Genomic DNA, 24402 nt, shown 5'->3' with positions numbered 1-24402 from the left:
TGCACTCGAGTATGTTCTTGCCTATTAGTTGAACTGTACTGTATTGTACTCTTCCCCTGCAATTCTCTGAATAAAAATGTCAATTTCAAGGTGACGCAACGCCTGGTTATACTGCGTCTCTGTCTAACAGTATAGTGTCTAGAGCCATGGCATTATAATGATAGTAATAAGAGGTGGATTAATTCGGGTGGGACTGTGTACACTCAAAAAACCGATTCAAGCCCTTCTTAGAGGTGACACATTTAAATATTGTTTGATACATTTAAATAAATCAATTACAAAACGAAGATATTTATTTTGAATGGGTGTAACACAAAATGTATGAATACTTTCATTTATTAGATTTATTTAGGTTACACTCACAAAAACGATTCAAGCCCTTCTTCGAGGTGACACATTTAAATATTGTTTGATACATTTAAATAAATCAATTACAAAAATAGATATTTATATTTAATGGGTGTAACACAAAATGTATGAATTCTTTCATTTATTAGATTTATTTAGGTTAGATGGTGTGCATATCAACTCAAAATAAATGTGTTTCATTGAGGACTACCCTTTGCGCATGCGCCAGCTGAAAATCAGTTGTTTACATGAGGTGAAGACACTTTCAAGGCTGTACGGTGGTGTAGTGGCTAGCACCGTCGCCTCAAAGCCAGAGGTCTGTGGGTTCAATTCCCAGTCGGGGCGTTCCTTCTGTGTGGAGTTTGCATATTTTCTTAGTTAGTTAGTTTATATTTTGAGTTGGACAAACACAAATTAATTTAATTTAATGAATATCGTTATTTTATTTTAGATGTATTTGATACAAATGAGTTGGACTAACTTAATTACATTTTATTGCACTGATGTGCTAAATTTGAGTTGGAGTTGCATATAATTATTGGATGGAAAACCTGCCAACAATTTAATTGAGTTCATCCAATGAGTCATTTCTTTGAGTGTAGGACCTCACTGAAGGCCCAGGCCCCAGGCCCACGGCACGCCACTGGGTTCTCGTGATACTCACGCTGCCACGCACCTGCTTCCATGGTGAACGGAAATCCTGAAATGTAGGGAATGTCCTGAAATGTCAATGAAAAATAGCAAAACTATATAAAAGATCTGTTTAAAAAGTCTGGTTTGAACAAACATAAATCAAATTAGCCTTTCCATCACTTGGTCGACGCTAATCTTTGCCCTAAATCCATACATTTTCGTCCCAGAACTCATTTTGGCAAATTTGCGATTCTTTTTAGCTTTGTTATGACTGATGAGCGATTTGCATCTTCTTACTCACAAAATCTTTTGTGATACCTTCAGGTTGTTGTCCAAGGTCTTTTCTTTACAAGCCTCACAATGTTTCTGTCATAAACCCCGGATGTTTTCCTTGGTCCAATGGTTCAACGTCTGTTTCTCGGTACTTCAGTGGTTTCTTTCTTCTTCACGACATTCCAAATGATTGTACTGGCTATAACCAATGTTTTGCAATGGCTCTAATTGACTTTCCGTCTTTTCTCAGCTTCAGAATTGTTTGCTTTTCCCCCATAGACAGCTCTCTGGTCTTCACATTGGTTACATACCCCAAAAAATGAAGCTAAAGTTATGAGTTGTAATTCATAGCTATTTTTTGTTTGAATCACTGTAATAGAACACACCTGTAGAACAACAACCAACCACACAATGTTACATGTTGATTCTGTCCAGGTCTTACGCCAAACTGCTACTTGTTACCTCCAAAACTCCCCATGAAGCAGCACATCCTTATCGCACACATGGACCTCCAGATCACAGGATGTCTGATTTTATAATTATCTTCTTTTTATATTTTTGATTTTTCACTCGAAATTAACTTATTTACTCTCTCCTATCCTGCTCTTCCCCTGTGCATGCCTTGCAGAAGTGAGCAATACTCAAAAGTAGGTCAAATAGTTTCCCCTTAAGTCAGTCCCAGCATTGCAAGACTGCAGACCAATATTTAGTCCCTGTTTCCATTCTCAAATGGTAAAAGTGATTCTGAGGTAGTAAACAGTTGCATCTGGTAATAAATATGACTTCTGGGGAATTTACACAAACAGAAATATTTCCTCATAAACTCTATACAACCTAATGCTGTGTTTTATTAACTCTGCGTGTTTGCAGTAAAGATCTCTGTTAACTAAAATGTAAAAAGTATGACACAAAAAAACTAATAATATTGCCATATGTGTGTGTGTGTGTGTGTGTGTGGAGAAAGAGATGATGATGATGATGATGATGTGGGTGCCAGTGCTGAAGAGACGCATGCACATGTGGATTACTTCATGCCAGTACATCTGGAAATACAGTCACAGCTGAATTCCTAACAGCTTGGGATCACAGTGTAATTATTTCACAGCAAATGTTTTCTTTTATGTATTCCCACACTTTGAATCTGTTATTGTTCCGCTCATGGATAGAGCTGAAAAATATGGCTGCCACCTGTTCAGGTCATGAGAGAGAACAGAGGGATGGAAACTGACATATGAAATAGTAATAAGCCTGAGCTGAAGTGGAGTATCAAGGCTGCCTGAATCCTCACAAGCCGACTTCAAAATAAACAGTTTTAGCTCAAACTGTTTTTTCCTGTGCTCCAGGTCAGATGTTTAACCACTGCAGGTGTCCTGCTCTGCTCCGGCCAAGCCTAAAATGACCCTTTCATGTTGCAACCTCCAACTCCCTGACAGTGTGTAAAGTTTGCCTGTTAAGTCTAGTCCAGCTGCAGCTGAATCATCAGAAACCATCGAGCTTGGTATGGAAAAAGCCGAGTTTGGTCAGCTGCAGCCTGTAACTGACACATGCACAGCTCAGCTGAGGTTGGGGGCTGCTGGTGGGGAGGCCTGACCCCGGTACCTCAAACCTGCTGAATCAACAATGATTTGAGTTATGACCTTGAGACATTCAGTGCATAACCGCAACTAGCTGAAATAATGCATTTATATCAAATTTAGAAGGCAAGACTTTTATCAGACAACTGGCCATGTTTTAACAATATACGTTGAAAGTAAAACCGCATCCCACTTCATCTTATCTCCAATGAGAGCACAGAGCACAAAAACGTTTCCGAGCTTACGGGTTTGTTTTCGCATTATAGGACCCTCTGCACATGCTCACAGAGTTTCTCCCACTAGGCTCAGATTGCATTGACATTCAATTAAATTCAACTCAGTTTATTTTAATTAGCCCAATATTACAAATTTGCCTTAGCGGACTTTACAATCTGGAGACATACAACATCACTGTCCCAGGACCTCACATCGGGTCAGGAAAAACTCCCAGAAAATAGGAGTACAAAAATTTCACAGGGAAAAAGGAAAGTAAGATTCAGGAGAGCAACAGAGGATCTCTCTCCCCGGGTTGGACAGAAGCAATAGATGCCATGTCTACAGAAGGAACAGCATTACAGAGTTACAACACATTCAATGAATATAACAGAAATGTATGAATAATTAGCAGGCATGTACCATGATCCAGACCTCCACAATCCATGAAACAGAGGAAGTAGAGAGGACGGTGGGGGCAGGGCGCATCAACAGGGCCATGGCAGGAGGCGGGCCCACAAGGCATGAGGCATCGCGAAAGAGGCCAGACCAATGAGGTCGGCCTTTGAGGCAGGAGGCACAGAGAAGGAGGCAGGGCCATTGGGAAGGACGCCAGGTCTAGGCCAGAGGCTGAATAGAGGAAGCAAGGAAAGAGACCCAGGACCAGCTTCAGACACAGCCAGATCCGATGGACCCTATGAGACATGAAGTCAAAATTACTCCGGGGAGGAAGTAGAGTTAGTTGTGTGCAATGGAGAGATGCCAATTCATCCACAAGGAGAGAGAATAGGAGATAGGAGCTCAGTGTAATTTAAAACATCCCCCAGCAACCTATAAGCCTATAGCAGCATACCTAGGGGCTGGACCAGGGCAAACCTGATTCAGCCCTAACTATACGGACTATGAAAGGGGAAATTCTTAAGTCTACTCTTAAATGAGGTGACTGTGTCTGCCTCCCGGACTGAAGATGGAATCTGGTTCCATAAAAGAGAAGCTTGATAACTGAAGGCTCTGGCTCCCATCCTACTTTTTAAGACTCTAGGAACTACAAGTAGCATTTAGCAGATGCCGGTGGAGCGTTCGGGAAGAGGAAACCCAACCGGCAGTGAAACGGAACTAGTAAAACCGGTAAATTGCAAGATCCCGTGTGTTGCCTCTTTTGTCCCTGTCCGAGACACTCGGCTGTTACACTCTGGCTCCCATTCTACTTTTTAAGACTCTAGGAACTACAAGTAGCCCCGCATTTCGTGAGCGCAGCACTCTAGTGGGGCAATATGGTACTACAAGCTCCTTAAGATATGATGGAGCATCACCAATCAAGGCTTTGTAGGTGAGGAGAAGAATTTTAAATGTGATTCTTGATTTTACAGGGAGCTATTGCAAAGCACCTAATACATAAGTAATGTGATCTATTTTCTTAGTTTTAGTGAGTACACGAGCTGCAGCATTGTGGATTAACTGGAGGGACTTAAGAGACTTATTAGAGCAGCCTGATAATAAGGAATTGCAGTTATCTGGTCTAACAGTAACAGACGTGTCCACCAGTTTTTCTGCATCTTTTTGAGACAAGATGTGCCTGATTTTTTAAATGTTACGTAGATGAAAAGAAGCAGTCCTTGAGATTTGCTTCACGTGGGAGTAAAAGTACAAATCCTGATCAAAGATAACGCTGAGATTCTTTACAGTGGTGTTGGACGCCAGGGCAATGCCATCTACAGAAACCACATCACCAGATAATTGATCTCTGAGGTGCTCAGGGCCGAGTAAAATAACTTCAGTTTTGTCAGAGTTTAACATCAAGAAGTTGCAGGTCATCCATGTTTTTATGTCTTTAAGACATGCTTGAAGTTTAGCCAGCTGGTTGATTTCTTCTGGTTTGATTGATTGATATAATTGAGTATCATCTGCATAACAATGACATTTTATGGAATATTTCATGATAATATTGCCCAAAGGAAGCATATATAAGGTAATACATGACATGACAAACATAAAACAAACAAAAAATGTCCAGGCTTTGGGAAGGTAATTAAAATATAAAACCAAATAGCTGGAAGTATTCTTGCTCTGTCCAGTTTAACCAGGATCCTTTTGGAATAGACTTGTGTTTGTGAACTTGGGGTAGTATCCCAGCATACATTTCGCTTTAACCAGCAACAATAACACGGGATGTGACACAGACTGTTGTAATTTTCTGAAGAAAACTGTAGAAATCTGTACATTTAAACTGAAGTGAGTGTTTATGAAATAGTCACCAAGTATGACAAACTTAAAGTTATAGACAGATTCCGACACATATAGCACTAGTTAAAGTTGTTGACATAATTATATAACTGATGGGCTGATATAGATCATTCCCTGCCAGTTCTTGGAATGTGTTTGCTATGTAGCATTCCAGCCTTCACATCTGTCTGCCTGACCTCTGACCCTTTGCCTGATACCTAACTGGATAAGTATTCCTTCTCATATCTGTTCAGACCACCAGTGAACTGAATTGAACTTTGATCTAAACTGCTTCTGGGTTCAAATCTAGTTATACTGAGTCCTCTCCAGTCTTTATGATCTCCCAGAACATATCCGGAAGGATGAATAGTTTAATGTATTATAATTAAATATTATTTTTAATGACCCAAGTAAGAGAATATTTAAGAGTTACCGCTCTAATCACAGATTTGTTTGCAGCCCAATACTGTTTTTACATTGCATTTCATATGGAAAAGATGTTGTCATGACAGATTAGCTCGAGGTCCGGCACTCATAGTGGTACTAACTCTGTCATTGCAGAGCGGAAGAGAACCGTGAAGCCAGGGGTTTCTGCTGACAAAGCCACCAGTCATAGAGCCAGGGGAGGAGGAGGAGGAGAGCAGCCAAGTACAGCACTCTCAGCCCTCTCCCCCCAGGAAGGAAGCCTGTGTTTGATGGATCCTCACACAGGTTTCCTATAAATTCCGAAGAAGTCTTTTCACGGTCGTCAGTATTACACGGAGTTTGGATTTACAGCGATTACATTTAATACCCACCACCCAAAAATGTTTCTTAGTAGAACAGCGGATGCGACAGATATAAATGGAATGTGTCTGCTTCATATAATAGCAGCAGCAGAGCAGCCGCTCAGAGTAGCAGGACTCGGTTCTCACTTATAAAGTGACGCTAATACAATGTTAGAGGATGTGTAGTCTTGAGTTGTATTGACTGATCACGTCGGAGCAGGCTTCGGTTGATTGCTGGTAAACTGTCCATGTGGAGAGTAAAAGAGGCGGAACGCATCTGCCCAAATATAATCTGAGAACCCTAAAACTTGCAACAACTCTGGCTCAGGCTCACTGAAGGTGACCTTTCAGGTGGACCAGCTAGTCTCATTTTAGTGATTTATACTTCAAGTAATTGGTAACACTAGCAGGAGACCCTGGGGAAGACCCAGGACACGCTAGAGGGATTATATCTCCCAGCTGGCCAGGAAACGCCTTGGGATCCCCCAGAATGAGCTGGAAAGTGTTGCAGTTGAAAGGGAAGTCTGGGTCAGCCTGCCGAGTTTGCTGCCACCACGACCCGACCCCAGATTAAGCGGATGAGAATGGATGGATTGATGGATGGATAAATGGTAACACTGGTATTGGCACCAGTGTATTAATCAGTAGGAAACTGTCCTCTATGTGGTTCCTTATTGCAAGCTGCAGCCAGGAAGATTTTTTAGGTTTTATTATTTAAAATACTGACAGATGGGCCCCCGTTTGCTTCCGGCGCACTATTTAAACTGCACTTGGGGAATTTCTGTCTCTTGTACTGTGTCAATGTCCTGTGAAATGAGGGAGAGGGATCCTCCTCTGTTGCTCTCCTGAAGGTTTCTTCCCTTTTTTCCCCCTGAAGGGTTATTTGGGAGTTTTTCCTGATCCGATGTGAGGTTTTGGGACAGGGATGTCTATGTGTACAGATTGTAAAGCACTCCGAGACTAATTTGTAATTTGTGAAATTGGGCTATACAAATAAACTGAATTGAATTGAAATATTCCTACATGGTCGCCATAAAACACATTAGAACATGAAACCCTACTGGAGGGATTATGTCCAATGTAACTTTCCACAGCTAACCCAAGCATATACCAATGATCCCTATTTTATTTTATTTCATTTACAATTTTCATTTTGATAAATTTAGCTCATTTGCCAAACCATGTGAATGTGCGGTCCAAGCTAAGCGCAGATTTGTGACTTTGTTTCCAGGATTCTCATATTCTGCTTGTGTTTGACAGTCACCGACAGTGTTGACAGTAAGTAACTGGCAATGGCGATCGCATAGAATGTATTCAGAGCATCACATGTCATCAGGTCCCAAACAAACTAGGTGGCTGTAAATACAAAGATAGGACACTAATCAACACTCTCTTTGGGGTTTAAAGTAACATTATGTAACAATTGTACCTTAAAATAACAGCTTGAAAAAAATTGTGCCGCTACAATGACTTTTAATATGGCGATTTGCGGCTCCGCCATTGCCATCGGGGGTCTGTGGGGAAATAACTCCGCTATGTAGGATTCTGGAGCCGCCCGATCCGGGGCGGATGTACTTCGACCTGCTTTCTGGCAATGATTACGCAATGTCATATAGTGCCACTCCACGCTCGCAGCTACAGTATAAGGGTAGCTTTTTTATGTAGCTTTTTGGTGTTGTCAACAATATTGTATTCGATCACACGTACTCCACATTCAAACATTTAGAAAACAACGTTTATAGGCTGAAAACACGATCGGTATTTCATCTAAACTAAATGTTGTCATTCTTTTGGTTATGTTGTAACAATTCGCCCTTAGCAACTCAAACAAGGGGAAAGGTACAATACGCTAACAAAAAGGGAATGGGCGGAGCTGCGAATTCTGGTGTGAACTCTCTCTGCTTAAATGGTCGTAAAAGAAAAACACAGTCGATATGCGGAAACCCAAATGTTATTATATTAAATCAAATTCAATGCATCTGCAAGCCCCCAAAATGAACACATACACTACAAACAATCAAACCCACTCAAAACGAAGTATAATCCCCGGATCCCGACAGTCCCAAAGTCTTTGCAGTCCCCCAAAACAAAAGTAAATGACTGCACGGGCACACACCCCCCCTCCCCCCAAAAGCCGGCAAACAGCTGACCGACGAGCCGGAAACGTGGCGAGGCGCCGCGTTCAATCCCCGCGCTACTTCACCCTAGTCCGGTAGGTGCTGGGCCCAGTTCACAGTGTTCCTGCGCAGTCTTCGTATTAGTGATCCCACCCGTTGGTATAAATCCAAAATAGAAACAGTCGCCGGATTGCTTCTACCGGGCTGCATCTATCGTAACTGGGTATTTACGACACTGAAGTAAACATTAAATACCTCAAAAACTGAAGGGGTCGCTAAAAGGGAAAAACTACATAATGGGGCTTTAAATTCAAACCAGGAGACACAAGAATATTAAAAGTAGGACTGTAAGAAATTATAGAAAACAAGAAAAATGTATTCTATACTCACCATAACCATTTGAATCAGTTGACAACCAACAGAGGAATATTATAGACAGTTTACTTTTTTTACTGTTAACATAGCACATGTGTTCAAGCTTTGCGTGTATTTAAGGCAGTGAAGAGTAATGAATTGAATGATTGCAGGAATCAGGGGCCCTGTGTTGGCTGTGTGTGACAGCTCTCGTGTGACATCAGCTTTTCTCTCAGGGAGGAACTGCATGAAAGAGCAGCATCCAAGTCACTGTGTGTATATACACACATGTGTGGCGATATGACATCACTCGCTTCACTTCTGTCTTAGTCACGTCAATGTGCTGGAGCAATGCGCACACACAAACACACTCACAGCCAGACCACAGCGGCGCCAGTTGTGGTGGATCCTTTTCATGTCAACTTTGGAGAAATCAGTGGTAATGTGGGCTGACTCTGCTGTATACCGCTGCCTCCAGGCAGTCAAGCAGTGATTTGCTTATGGCCCACACTGTCAACCAACCTCTGGAATTTTCCTGCAGATCTCTTTTTACTAGAATAATAACTGCATTTCAACTGGCAGCCCACTTACTGCACTGTCTGTGAGGATTTAAATGTGATTGCTGAGCATTATTTGTAGATATGTAGGCTGTTCTCATTCTGTGATCCTAGCTATACCTATCGTATCATATGACTGTTGTTAATATGTTGATGAGCAGTAAAGCATTTAAAAATCATACTTCAAAATATTTGTTGACAACATCGGGATGAAAAGATGGGTATCAATCACATTTCTATGTGTTTAGTATAGAGCCGCAAGGTTAGCCTAGCTTAGCATGAAGACAGGTGGAGACAGCTGGCCTTGCCCAGTCCACATTTTTTTTAAAGCTACTCCAAGAACGCCTCTAAAGATCCCTGATTGTTGATTTTCGTTTGTTTGAACTGAACAGGTTTTAATAATAATAATAATAATATACACTTTTATTAATCCCCAAGGGGAAATTAGTTCTCTGCATTTAACCCATCCTTAGTTATTAAGGAGCAGTGGGCTGCGGTGATGCGCCCGGGAAGCAACTGGGGGTTCAGTGCCTTGCTCAAGGACACTTCGACTTGCAACTAATGGGGAGAGCGGGGATCGAACCCACAACCTTGCGGTTGCAGGACGGCCCTCTTACCCAACTGAGCTACAGCCGCCCCAAAGGAAGTTTAGAGGAAGTTAAATGGTGAAACTATTTCTTGACAACTATGAATGTATCCATTCACCCAGTATTTCTACGCAGTGTGCAGTGCAGGTTGCCAGATATGGTTTTTGCTGCTCTCTAGCAATATCTGGTTTTGTTCCATGATAACCAACCTGGTAACTTCACTGTGACTAAAATACTGCAGTTCGTCAAGAAATGGTTCCAACATGTTACGCCCCCTTAAACCACAAACTGTTTCCACAGTCTTTTCCATACTTAATACACACCACAAGACTGATATCCATCTGAACTCACCCTTGAAAAAAAGAGGAAAATGAAGAATTGCAATTCACATTTGTTTGCCTTTCCAAAGCAGACAATCTCTGACAATCACACCCACCTAATGCATGGTGAATGGTCGTGTGTGTGTGTGGAGGACACGCGTACTCTCGGATACTTCGGTTGCTTTTTGTGTGAACAATCTAGGGCAACTCCATGAATGCCTTTCCGGTCGACTGCCTGAAAGTGTGCTTTGTTATCCCCATGTGTGCAATTGCATGAAGACCACAACGACAGAGTTCTTGGAGAGGCACTGTAATGCTTTGGGTTTGAGGCTATGATAGCAGGGTTATCACCTTCAGCTGTTAATCATGGGTGGACGACGCGTTGAACGGCGACACCATTTTTGCGTGAAGCATACTGAGGCTGTCCAGGCCTTGCTGTGAGGTCAGTGTCGTGCAGCTCCAATGTGGTGGAGGTTTCTCCCTCATCAGTCAGTAGACCTAGTTAACATATTTATATCCGTGTCAGTTTCAGTACTTGTGTACGTGTCATACTACACAGTGTATCTGTCTCATTCTACCTAAAGGAGCTGCTAACCAATTACATTTAATCTGTCTTTCAGGGCAGAGTGAGCATTTTTCTTTTGAGTATAACAGCCTATATAATATAATAGCATTTAAAAAGCAGGTATCAGTCCAGCCCGAGTACTGAGCTCTATTAGGGAATGTCCATCAGGGCTTGTGGATGTCGATTGTGTGTCCCCCATCCACAGCATGTGTCAGCGTGGCCTCTGCTCAATGCATCCAGTGTTGCGTTCAAGCACAGCAAACTCATTCATGAGGCTCCGAGCAGTTTGTGTAAACAGTTCGCCTTCAGCTGGTCCTCCAGAGCTGGAAGTGTGACTTTCTCCAAAGCAGGACAGAGCATTGTTGGTCTTGGCTCATCTGCCTCAGCTACTCACACTACATCCTGTTCAACATTGGCGAATGAGCTACAGCCACATGTTGATGTGTGCTTGTTTGACCGAAGAATTACTTTAGAGTTCATTTGGGTCCCATGCCTGTCATAGAGCTGCGCATATGGTTTGTCATCAGGTTTCTTCCTGAAGGCCCCATGCTTCTCCATGTGCTTCGGTTCTTGTTGATCTGCTTCTGGAAATAGCATTCATACAACGGGATGTAGTAACAGTAGTTTAAGGTGGATTGCATCACTGATGTTTCCATTTCACTGTTGGCGACATTTCAAATTGCTTGTGAAAGTGTTGATGAACTAGCAGGCCTGGGGAGTAACGGATTACATGGAACGGCTTTACTTAATTATGATGCAGATAAAAGGTGACTGTAATCTGTCAGTGTGGACACCACACACTGCGAGCCGTGCTGTCAGGTGTCGGCTGAGTGAAAAACATGCCTTTATTGGGTGGTAATTTCAGCATTGTTCTGTATGGAAAGCCGAAAAAGGGAACAACATCATAGTACAGGACCATGTACCACAAAGCAAGAGGCTCTGAACTTTTCATCTCATCAAGATTTTTCCTTTTGCTACGAAAAGATGGTTTGTCGGAAATAAGTAAACCGCTTCAAATTTCTGGTCCAGGTAAAATAATACAGTACAAACTTAATACAGGACAAACTTAAAACAGGTTGGCCTGTATCAAAAAGTTTAAAGCTTCATACATAACATTGGCATTCAAATTATTATTGTTGAAAACACGGTTTCCTATGATATGCAGGTTATGTTTGTCTGACAATATACATTTTCATATACTAACATACTACAAAATGGCCATAAAGAGCGCTCAAGCAGAAGAGGGGGAGCTTTGAGAGTGGACCGTATTGCACACCCTTTTCATTTGTACATTTACAAATGTACGACATAAAACATTTATAAATTTAAACCTAATATATACAGTAACTGACAGTATTACAGTCTAATATCAGCTGGGAGAGGCTCCGTCACTACACACATTCAAGAAAAGAAAAACAGAGATGGAGGATGAAGAAAGGGAAATCAGAGATGCTTTAGATTAGAAGAACCTGTGTCCTCGAGAGGAGCTGCGTTTTTGTTTTAAAATCATAGTGGCCACTATTGTTCCAAGTGGCGCTAACATTAGCGATGGCCGTCACCTCAAGAACGTGGTGGAAGATGGAGAGTGCAATCATGGTCGTCAGTCTCGAGGCCGTCAGTTACGCCAGTTAAGGTCAACGGTCAAAGGTCAGATATCGATTAAAGAGACATTTGCATTGAGACACTGCACATGACAGAAAAGGGAGTGGTGGAGCGAATTTACACTACAACAGTCCACCTGTGAAGGACACGGTTTTGCTACCGACAGTCGAGAAGGACGTCAGATCCATAATTAAAACGCTGGACTAGAGGTCAACTTTTGTCTTGATAGGGTGAAAATACTTGAGCCAAACTGCAATCCCAACATTATTCAATGACCTTAAAATATTTGCTTTTGAACATACATTCTGATTTCTTCATATATTGTATAATATTGTGGGGCTGGGCAAACCCTATTCGTAATTATAGACACTTTGGCTAAATGTGTGTTGGGATAGGCTCCAGTCTCGCATGAGTCTGAACAGGATGAGTTAGCTCAGAGAAATTGTCTAGAGAAATACTTCTTGGTCCTTGAAAGATTTGAGATTGTTCCAACTCTAATAACTCCTGGTTGGAGAAAAGTCGGTTCAGCATCGCAACAAATGAAATTATCCTCATAATGGAGTTGCCAGGTTTGTACATTGTTGTTACTCTGAACAGAAAAGCAGGAGATTCATGAATGTGGTGGTGACACACCCTAAACAACAAAATATGATATAAACACAGACGCTGCAGGAGTTGTTGTGCAATATTGGACAAATCTCCTGGTGCAAACCGTAGTGCCTGATGATAAATACAAACCCCATGAGGAAATATAAGGAGGTACAGAGACTCTCCAGAGACAGACATGTTGAAAAACATCAGCAGACGAGGTATTTCACAGGTGGCTGTGATAATCTTGAGAGCTGGCTGGACAAACAGTCAGACATTGAGGCAAACAGTGAGGCTTCATTCTTCTGCTGCAGTGTGTTTCTGTGTCGTCACTTGCATTGATATAGGGCTGCAACAACGAATCGATAAAATCGATAAAAATCGATTCTTAAAATAGTTGGCAACGAATTTCATTATCGATTCGTTGTGTCGCGCGATTATTACGGCGCTCAATAAGTCACGGAGTATAAACAAAGTTGAGTTGAGCGCAGAGCGGCGCAGGAGAAACAAGAGCGGAGCGAGAGGGAGAGGAGAGACTGAACGCTGCGTTGTGAGAGCCAATCAGCGCTGAGCTGCTCCTCTATTGATGAATCTAATTGGCTGCTGCTGCTCACGTGGCGCTGGATGCGGAAGTCATTCACGTCGTCGGAGACATTCACGGAGCTAAGTGCGCCTACGGGTGACGTTATGAACCCAGACACCAGGGCGCTACATGTCACGACGTGTGTGGCATTTCCACAAGAGTATAACGTAGAAAACGTGGTTATTTATTCCGTGGCGGATAGCGGAAAATATCTTTCCATGGAGAAAGGCAACGGAGATAAGCCACGACTCGCTGTGAGCGCTACACGTGCAGACAACATTTAACGGAGCGGAACAGCGCGTGCGCTCTGATCGCTCTTTTAATGAAGTATCGATCCTAAAAATATGCTAAATCACATCGTTTTTAACGTACGGGTACTTTGTTAGTATCGCTGCAGCGTGACAGCAGCAGATGTAGCGGACTAACATTCAAGCTAACCTAACTTCCCAAACACTGTGGACATCTGAACGCTGATTGGCCGAGACGCGACACGTCCATCAAAGATGTTTCATTGCGAAGAGCACCACTTCACATTTTTTCCGCGTCTCACTGCAATCTCAACGGCAGCGGGCCAGGTGAAAAAAATAATAAATCGTAACGCGTCTCTGATATTGTTCAGGGGGCCGGACCAAATGGGGACCACTGCTCAGGAGAGGAAAGCTGTCAGTCTGTTTGTGACGGGTTCATCACCATGGTGACCAGTGAACAGGTTCATCCACATGCTGACCAGTGAACAGGTTCATCACATGCTGACCAGTGGATCTCCAGGACCTTTCCATGACTTTAAACCAAATTTCCATGATTAAACATTTTGTGAAAACTCTGTCTATACGTGACAAAGTGAGAAGATGCAGTATTTAAACTAACAATGATAATTCCAAAGCATACCGTATATATACCGTGTAAATTAAAATTGGAATAAACCAAATTTGTATTACTTTTCCAAATATTTTGGGATTTTATTTTTTTCAATTACTTTTCTAGGCCTGCTAATAGCCATTTAAAAATTCCATGACTTTTCCACGTTTTCCATGACCGTACGAACCCTGTTTTGAATAAAGGGTTGAAAATTAAAGTTTTTTTGTTTTTTTATCCGATTGATCGATAGAATAATCAACCGATTAATCGATTATCAAAATAATCGTTAGTTGCAGCCCTACATTGATACTTCAAATCCTCTGAGGATGTCACTTTTTTTTCACCAAGCAAAGAAAAATAATTCCTTTGCCAGCACATAAATGACACACGGTGACAAAAGAAATTAATCATATGCTATGACCATCCCAGTTGCCAGGGTGATTCAAGTCTGCTCACTTGCCTTCTCGTAGACAAACAAGAAAAAATAATGCAGTATGCATTTTTGCCTTGTATTTTTATTAACATCCTCAGTTATTTTATCACTATATTTGTTAAATAAAGAGGTTCAGATAGCAGTATGATTACAGCCCTAATATTTATGAACTTCATGTACCTAGGAATATTCTAAGCTAGTCAACTTTTTTCTCTGTCAATGTTTTGAAGATAGGAGGCTTTACCCATATCAATCAATAGGATGGTAAGCTGGACAGGCTGGAAATGAAAGACGATCAATAAAGAAAACGATCATAGCCAGATAGGGGTAACAGAGAGTGAGGAGGAAGGCTACGTGCTTGTCCTCTGTTCACCAGATTTGAGAAGGACTATATCTTCTCTTCAGTTTTATGACATGGGAGTATTCAGACTGTTTAATGTTTTTCTGAACTGGACAGTTTTCTTCTCTATAGGTCAATAAAGTTGTGTTCTATTTTATTCTATGGGAAAAATGCTACCTACTGTTACAGTGTGACTGTGCCAGTCTGAAAGCAATCCTCCTTTACTCTGTCCATTGGCTCCTGTCTCTCACTCTTAATACCTATTTATTTCGCCATTATGGTTGTTAATCATAGACAGTATTATCAAAGCAACAGACAAAACTGGCCATATTTAAAGAATGTGCAAAAGACCTCTTCTGTTTCTCTGTGTTGGCCATTGTCAGCTGATCCCAGTCCATGTGTCTAGCTGGTTGCTGAGGTTGTATAGTCTCCTTAAACAAATCAGTATCTTGCTAATCCTGGGCTTCTGCCTTACGTTACAGCCATCAATTTATGACCTTCGGGCCTCATAATTCATCGTGCTGTGGGACGCTGTCAAACACTCGACCGCACACATGGTTTCCAGTATTACGCTGTACATTTGTGTGTGTTCGGCAGCATCTGTCAGGCATGGAAACACATGTGGCTGTCAGTACTGTGCGTGTCACCCTGGCCCTATGGAAGCGTATGTCAAACACTACCACACATGGTTTCAGTAGTGTATAAGAGGGATTGTGTTGCTGCTACCGTGTGTGGCTGCTGTCGTCCCGTAGCAGTGCGTGTAGCCGTGGGTGTCAGGGTTCAACTGACCCGGCTTTTCAAAGTTTGATGCCTGTAGGAATATCAAACTGATCTTTAAAGGAACACTCTCTGGAGTTCTTTTTCTAGGAAAACAATTGTGTAATGTGGCTCAGGAGGATCATTGTCAAATCTGACGTTGTGCAATGGTGCAGAGTGTAAAAGGTGATGCAATAAATGATTAATGTAGCATGTTGCTCTCAACACATGAAGATGACAGTTTATACAGTGTATACTGCGCTTGTATTTATATTGGTAGTGATGATATTCAAATGTTTAATAACAGGGAGTCTTTAAGCTATGCAACGAAAAATATACTTGTAAATTGTACGTTATATGGACATGACCTTGATCACTTTCACGTTAATGACATTGCGAGTTATATAGACAGAACTTTGATAATTTTTACCCTCATGGACTTATCGCACGTTATATAGACATGACTTTGCTCATTTTAAGTTATTGAGTTATTGCACATTGTATAAACATTACTTTACATTATTGACTTAACGACATGGTCTTGATTATTTTTTAATGTTCTCATCATAGTCGGCATAAGCTCAGTGGGTAAAGTATTGTCCATTTAACCACTGTGTTGGCAGTTATACAAAGAACCTTTCAGCTAAATATGAATTACATTTAGAGGTAACAGTTTCAGTTTTTGACTTTTTGTAGGACATATGGATTCTCATTTATTTTTGCTTACCACTATATTGCCTGTTGTGTTTACATATGGGTTTGTTTACATAACCTTTCCAAGATTTTAGCCCAGGATTTCGCCAACCATTATAACACTTGGGTGCATACGCCACAATGACGAGGGAATGAGTGGTATGGCCATATTCACATGTGTGCCTTGACCTCAAGATATTTAAATGAAAATGAGTTGTATGGGTACGCACACATTTCCTTTTTATAGGCAGGTCCACTTTATGCTAATAAAGTTTGGCATTAAATGGTGGCGACTGTGGCTCAGTGATGAGCAGGGTCGTTCTTCAATCAGAGGATCGGCGGTTTGATCCCCTGCCTGTAAAAAGAAAATGTGTGCGTACCCAGAGAACCCATTTTAATTACAATATCTTGAGGTCTCGATACCCATGTGAATATGGACGTATACCAGTCATCCCCTCGCCTACATTTTTAACATTATTTGGCCACAAGCAACCATGGTTGGTACCAATAAATAGATCTACACAAATATCCTAAATCAGCCATTCTCTCCTTTTTTGTAGATGTCATTTCTCCAACACACTTCAACCCATACTTCAGGCGGCTGACATTTGATGTGTCTTCCATGGAAAAGAACGCCTCCAACCTGGTGAAGGCTGAACTTCGGATCTTTCGTCTTCAAAACCATGGGGCCCGAGTGTCTGAGCAGCGCATCGAACTCTACCAGGTAAGCACACGTTCAACTGGTCTGATATAAGGAGCTCCCAGGGATCTCTAACAATAACCAAAGAGATAGTGTTAAGATTTTGTACAGGCTTTGCTTAAATGTCATAACTAAATCAATGGACAACCTTTGCCCATTGTTTTTTTCTACATTATTTTCAGGGACATATTGTTGTAGATTGTTAAGAAACAATAAGACATTTCTTTAACTTATTGTGGACACGTCGTAGCCTGTTCATGAAGTATTTTAGAAGGATGAACATACTAATTATCTGATAATAATCTGAAGTTAATGTTAAAAGCATGTTTTGTGACAAGGAAAATTGTATCAACTGAAAAGGTCAACAGACAATATTTTGATAGTTGTAGCCAGCGATAGCCAACTTCAGATGCGAGATTGGAGGGACGATGTCTACAAAAGGATTCTTTCAAAACTAGCAGATATACAAACTAATTCTAAACTAATAAAAAGCTAAATCTTCGTCTAATGTTATCCGCTGGGTTTCTAATTTGCACCTCTTTTGCTTTCAACATGGACTTTTTACATGCATGCAACCAAAGCCTACTCAAACTTGGTTAATATTAGACTACAAAGTAGAATGTTTTAGATACCAACATCCTGTTATATGTTAAACAGTTAATACTTAAAGTTAAGATAGTTTGATCACTAACCTGACATGACGAAATTTAGAAATAACACTATTTACGTGAGGATAAAGTCAGTGTAATCTTTTTTTTACAATGGACTTCAAATTTCTGGTGTTTTCCAACTTCTTGGTTTAGAAGCGGTTTAGAAGCAAGATTATTGGTAGTAGTACAGCTGAACTTGTTAACAGTGTTTTCCTGGCTGAATATCAGAAAACACTGACCAATCAAAGCCAGGGCTTTTTGGAAGAACTTTGAAAGAGACAGGCGTGTATGAATAAATGTATGTATGTATAAATGGATGGGCTGCACGGTGGTGTAGTGGCTAGCACTGTCGCAGAAAGAGGGCCACGGGTTCAATTCCCGGGCTGGGCGGTCCTTCTGTGTGGAGTTTGCATGTTCTCCCCGTGGCAGCGTGGTTTCCCTCCGGCTTCCTCCAACAGTCCAAAGACATTCAATTCAGTTTAATTCAGTTTATTTGTATAGCCCAATTTCACAAATTACAAATTTGTCTCGGAGTGCTTTACAATCTGTACACATAGACATCCCTGCCCCAAAACCTCACATCGGACCAGGAAAAACTCCCAAATAACCCTTCAGGGGAAAAAGGAAGAAACCTGGAGGAGAGCAACAGAGGAGGATCCCTCTCCAGGATGGACAGATGCAATAGATGTAATGTGTACAGAAGGACAGATTTAGAGTTAAAATACATTCAATGAATATGACAGAGTGTATGAATAGTTCATAGTAGGCATATTCCACGATGGAGACCTCCACGATCCAACAGGCAGATGGCGGTGGGGAGGAGGGAGGAGTCTCAACAGTGGGCGGAGTCTCAACAGGACAGTGGCGCAGTCATGAGCAGGAATTCCACGACCCAGGCGATCCATCAGGCAGCTAGGATCTATGCCGTCTCATAGGGTCCGATGACCCCATGAGGCGTGAAGTTAAAAGGACTCCGGGAGAAAGCAGAGTTAGTAACATGTGATTGAGAGATGAACATTCATCCTTAAGGAGAGAAAAAGAGGAGATAGGTACTCAGTGCATCCTAAAACGTCCCCGGCAGCTATAAGCCTATAGCAGCATATCAAGGGGCTGGACCAGGGCAAACCTGATTCAGCCCTAACTATAAGCTCTGTCAAAGAGGAAGGTCTTAAGTCTACTTTTAAGCGAGGGGACTGTGTCTGCCTCCCGGACTGAAATTGGGAGCTGGTTCCATAAAGAGGAGCTTGATAACTAAAGGCTCTGGCTCCCATTCTACTTTTTAAGACTCTAGGAACTACAAGTAGTCCCGCATTTAGTGAGCGTAGCTCTCTAGTGGGCAATATGGTACTACAAGCTCCTTAAGATATGATGGAGCATCACCAATCAAGGCTTTGTAGGTTAAGAAGAATTTTAAAAGTGATTCTTGATTTTACTGGGAGCCAGTGCAGAGCAGCTAGTGCAGGAGTGATGTGATCTCTTTTCTTAGTTTTAGTGAGAACACGAGCTGCAGCATTCTGGATCAACTGGAGGGACCTAAGAGATTTATTAGAGCAGCCTGATAATAAGGAGTTGCAGTAATCCAGTCTCAAATGTGACAACGTGAACCAATTTTCTGCATCTTTTGAGACAAGATGTGCCTGATTTTTGAAATATTACGTAGATGAAAGAATGCAGTCCTTGAGATTTGCTTTACGTGGGAGTTAAAGGACAAGTCGATCAAAGATAACGCCAAGATTCTTTACAGTGGTGTTGGATGCCAGGGCAATGCCGTCTACAGAATCCACATCACCAGATAATTGATCTCTGAGGTGCTCAGGGCCGATTAAAATTACTTGGTTTTGTCTGAGTTTAACATCAAGTTGCAGGTCATCCATGTTTTTATGTCTTTAAGACATGCTTGAATTTTACAGAGTTGGTTGCTCTCCTCTGGTTTTATCGATAGATATAGTTGAGTATCATCTGCATAACAATGAAAGTTTATGGAGTGTTTCCTGATAATATTGCCCAAAGGAAGCATGTATAAGGTAAATAAAATTGGTCCAAGCACGGAACCTTGTGGAACTCCGTGATTAACGTTGGTGGTTATCGGCGTCATCGTTTACAAATACAAACTGAGATCGATCTGATAAATAGGATTTAAACCAAATTAGTGCCGTGCCTGAAATGCCAATCGACTGCTCCAGTCTCTGTAACAGGATGTCATGGTCAATGGTGTCAAATGCAGCACTAAGGTCTAACAAGACCAGGACAGAGAGAGTCCTTTATCTGCTGCCATTAAGAGGTCATTTGTAATTTTCACCAGTGCCGTCTCGGTGCTGTGGTGTTTTCTAAATCCTGATTGAAATTTCTCAAATAAACTATTATGATGTAGAAAGTCGCACAACTGATTTGCGACCACTTTCTCAAGGATCTTGGAGAGGAAGGGGAGGTTAGAGATCGGTCTGTAGTTAGCCAACACCTCTGGATCCAGAGTGGGCTTCTTCAGGAGAGGTTTAATAACAGCCACCTTGAAGGAGTGTGTGCGTGGCCTGTTAGCAGAGACACATTGATAATATCTAATAGAGAGCCGCCAATTAAAGGCAACACGTCTTTAAGCAGCCTCGTCGGGATGGGGTCCAAGAGACAGGTAGGCGTGTTAGAAGTAGAAACCGTTGAAGATAATTGGTCACGGATGATGGGAGAAAAGCCCTCGAAATATACACCAGGGCATACAGCGGTTTCCAAGGCCATTCCACTTGAGGACAGATTGGCACTGGTTATGGGCAAGAGAATATTAATCTTGTCCCTAATAGTTAAAATCTTTTCATTAAAGAAGTTCATAAAGTCATTACCACTAAGGTTTATAGGAATGCTCGGCTCCACAGAGCTGTGACTCTCTGTCAGCCTGGCTACAGTGCTGAAGAGAAACCTGGGGTTGTTTTCATTTTTTTCTATTACTGATGAGTAATAGGCTGCTCTGGCATTACGGAGGGCCTTCTTATATGTTTTAAGACTATCTCGCCAAACTAAGCGGGATTCTTGAGATTAGTTGAACGCCATATGCGTTCAAGCTTTCGTGACGTTGCTTTAGTTTGCGGGTCTGAGGCTTATACCAGGGAGCAAACCTCCTCTTCCTCACTGTCTTCTTCTTCAGAGGGGCTATCGAGTCCAGTGTCATTCTCAAGGAGCCTGTGGCACTGTCAACAAGATGATCAATCTGGGACGGACTAAAGTTAGACCAGGAGTCCTCTGTTATATTGAGACGTGGTATCGAATCAAATACAGAAGGAATCGCTTCTTTAAATTTAGCTACAGCACTGTCAGTTAGACATCTGGTGTAGAAACTTTTGACTAACGGAGTACACTCCGGTAGTATAAATTCAAAAGTTATGAGGTTGTGGTCTGACAGAAGAGGATTCTGTGGGAAGGCGTTCAAATGCTCAATGTCAACGCCATAAGTAAGAACAAGATCAAGCGTGTGGCCAAAGCTGTGAGTGGGTTTCTGTACTCTCTGACAGAAGCCAATCGAGTCCAACAAGGAGATGAATGCAGCACTAAGGCAATCATTATCAACATCCACATGGATATTAAAATCTCCAACAATAATAACTTTATCGGTTTTAAGAACCAAACTTGATATAAATTCTGAGAATTCAGATATAAACTCTGAATATGGACCTGGTGGCGGGTACAGAATCACAAATCGAATTGGCTGTAGTGTTTTCCAGGTTGGATGTGAAAGACTAAGAACAAGGCTTTCAAATGAGGTGTAGTGTAATTTTGGTTGAGGATTAATTAATAGGCTCGATTCAAAGATGGCTGCTACTCCACCTCCTCGACCGGTGCCTCGAGGAATGTGAGTATTAATATGACTTGGAGGAGTCGATTCATTCAGGCAGACATATTCTTCATGGCTCAGCCAGGTTTCAGTTAGGCAACATAAATCAATGTGATTATCTGATATTAAATCATTTAGTAACACAGCTTTAGATGACAGAGATCGAATATTTAGGAGACCACATTTAATAGACCTATTTTGTTGCACTGCTGAAATAATGGTGTTAACTTGTATAAGGTTATTGTGTCGACTCCTCTTCTGCTTACTTTTGATTTATTTAATTGAAGTGGCCGTGGGACAGACACAGTCTCTACTCTAAAGTCATGGGTGGGTAACTGCTCGAATGGAAGAGCAGAGAAGGGTGTTAAACTACAACTCTGCTCCCAGTTCCTGATCTGAACCCTGGGTTGTCATGGATTAAGTCCGGTGATCAACTTGGTCATATTCGCAGAAATGAGGCGCTCCGTCCAACGTGGGATGAATGCCGCTCTCCTCATCAGATCAGGTTTTCCCCAGAAAGTCTTCCAGTTGTCTCGTAGCCCACATTATTCGCTGGGCACCACCTCGACAGCCAGCGGTTGAAAAGCGACATTCGGCTATACAATTCGTCTGTCTGCAAATTTGGGAGAGGGCCAGAGAAAATTACGGTGTCCGACAACGTCTTGGCATAAGCACACACCGATTCCACATTAATTTTAGTGATTTCCGACCGGCGGGCTCGGCGTCATTACCACCGGCGTGTATTACAATCTGACTGTATCTCCGCTTATCCTTAGCCAGCAGCTTCAAACAAGACTCCACGTCGCCGCTCTGGCCCCGGGAGGCCCACGACTCTGGTCCGTGGCTTCGCTATTTTCACGTTCCTGACTATAGAGCTCCCGATAACCAGGGTGTGTTCCTTAGCGGGTGTGTCGCTGAGCAGGGAAAACTGGTTCGAAACGTGAAGTGGTTGGTGCACAGCGGGCTTCTATGTAGACTTACTACTCCTGCGAACAGTTACCCATGATCCCGGCTGATCGGGCACCACCGGAGAACAGCTAACAGCTGACTGTAGCTCCGCGCCGGCTACGGGAGAGGGCGGGCTAACTAGCATAGCTGTCTGAGCTTGATGGCGCGAGCCGTGCATCTAACCCACTTAGACCTGCCTCCAACCTAGCAAATAAACTACACTTGTTGCATGTATCGTTATCATTAAGGGAGGCAGGGGGATAACTATACATGAGACACACTGAGCAAGAGGGAGCGGGAGGGAGAGAAGAAGAAGTCATGCTCGCTGTTGAGCTGGCAACCAGAGCTTACCGGAAGAGTGAGATGATGCGTTCAGGAGCAGCTGGGAAAATCCATGTAGTTCAAGTTAATTGAACTCTAAATTATCCATAGGTGTGAATGTGATGTGCATGAATGGTTGTCTGTCTCTATATGTGCCCTGAGATGGACTGGCAACCTGTCCAGGGTGTACCCTGCCTTCTCCCAATGTCAGCTGAGATTGGCTCCAGCGCCCCCCTAAAAGAAGGATAAGCGGTTTGGTTAATGGAATGTATAAATGGAGTGTTTCAGACGATGCAATGGGATTATGAGAAAAAATACTGTGTTCTATGAATTGAAGAAGGGTGAACATGTTCTAGTAGATCCAAGTTCTGCTGGTGCTCTGTTATCCTACCACAGCCAAGTCTCCACATGACTCACTGTTCAAACCAGAATGAAGCCCGGAGCTTTGTTTATACTTGCGCTTTTTACAGTAGCGCCAGCTTCGGCAGATGGCGACCAGCTTCGAGTAAACACAAAGGAATTCACGCTCAACACGCTGTTGGTTGCATTATTCTCTGGATCACCAGAGGGCGTAGAAATAAAATGTACTATGAGGAAGCAAGAAGACAACGCGTGTAACCGGCAACATGCCATGAATAAACCTTCACAATCCTGAGGATGGAATCGTAATTAACTGTAGACACATATCTTTTATTCATGGCCTGCTTTATTGCTTCGATACAAGCCCTGTAAAGAAAGAAGTGAAGTATAAAATGCATTATTTAAATAGAACAAAGGTGTTATATCCTGAACAATTTGTGGCTGCTATCATATAGCTGCAAAATATGTACTCAAATGTAGATTTTTAAGACCTCCTGTTTCTCAAGCGTTTAAAAAGATATTGGGCTTTTGCATATAATCGTCAGACATGTTGATAGAGCTTTCATCAGTAAACTATTTGTGACTCTGATTGCAGGGGTCGCTCGCACACAGCAAGTTTTAAAAATGCAGTGCTGGACTTAGACAAGCAGGCCATGTTTACGTCATTTTCTGGCATTCCTCTTCGTATTGTTGGACACGATTTAAATGGGTCCGCGACCCAGTGATTGGAGACCACTAGTCTAAACAATCAGATCATCCACATCTGCATTACAGATACTCATCCAAGTCAAAACAGTGTTCACCAATCTTTGAAAAGATGCCAGGGCATTACACATGCCAAAAAGCCAGTGTAATGCAAGAAATGATCTGGCAGAAATATTGGAGTCACGCCCTTTTAGAGTACCAGCCAATAGCCCTTGAGCAGTTCTACCTTGCTTACATACTGGGTATTCCCAAGTTATAGATACAATTCCCCATTTACTCTAAAGAGTAATATTAGGGACAGTAATGTTTATGAAAAGCCATCAGTTTAAGGATCCAGAAAACATGAAGAACTCCAGGGGCGGAGGTGGGCACTGCTAAACTGTGTTGTCGGAGGTTTCTTAATACGACATTGATATTGTTTAATGGGCCCTGGAATCTTCAACAACAATATCATGTTGAAAAGCAGTGGTCTGTGTCGGAACATTGTTGGAATGGGCTTGCCTAATTTCCCTGAATA

At 42.1% G+C, this 24402-nt stretch overlaps 1 protein-coding gene across 2 annotated transcripts in view; it reads left to right on the top strand.

Annotated features, from left to right (window-relative positions):
- tgfb2 (transforming growth factor, beta 2) overlaps positions 1-24402 on the top strand; it is a 56243-nt gene that overhangs the window by 15865 nt on the left and 15976 nt on the right. For both annotated transcript variants that reach the window (XM_056434482.1, XM_056434481.1), the window contains one exon: positions 16945-17108. In XM_056434482.1, coding sequence (XP_056290457.1) covers positions 16945-17108 — 164 coding nt within the window. The remainder of the gene's footprint in view (positions 1-16944; positions 17109-24402) is intronic.

The sequence above is a fragment of the Pseudoliparis swirei genome, chromosome 16 (genome assembly GCF_029220125.1).
Source record: "Pseudoliparis swirei isolate HS2019 ecotype Mariana Trench chromosome 16, NWPU_hadal_v1, whole genome shotgun sequence".
Classification (NCBI taxonomy): Eukaryota; Metazoa; Chordata; class Actinopteri; order Perciformes; family Liparidae; genus Pseudoliparis; species Pseudoliparis swirei.
The sequence above is the reverse complement of the archived record's forward strand: the minus strand, read 5'-3'. Positions and strand labels throughout refer to the sequence as shown.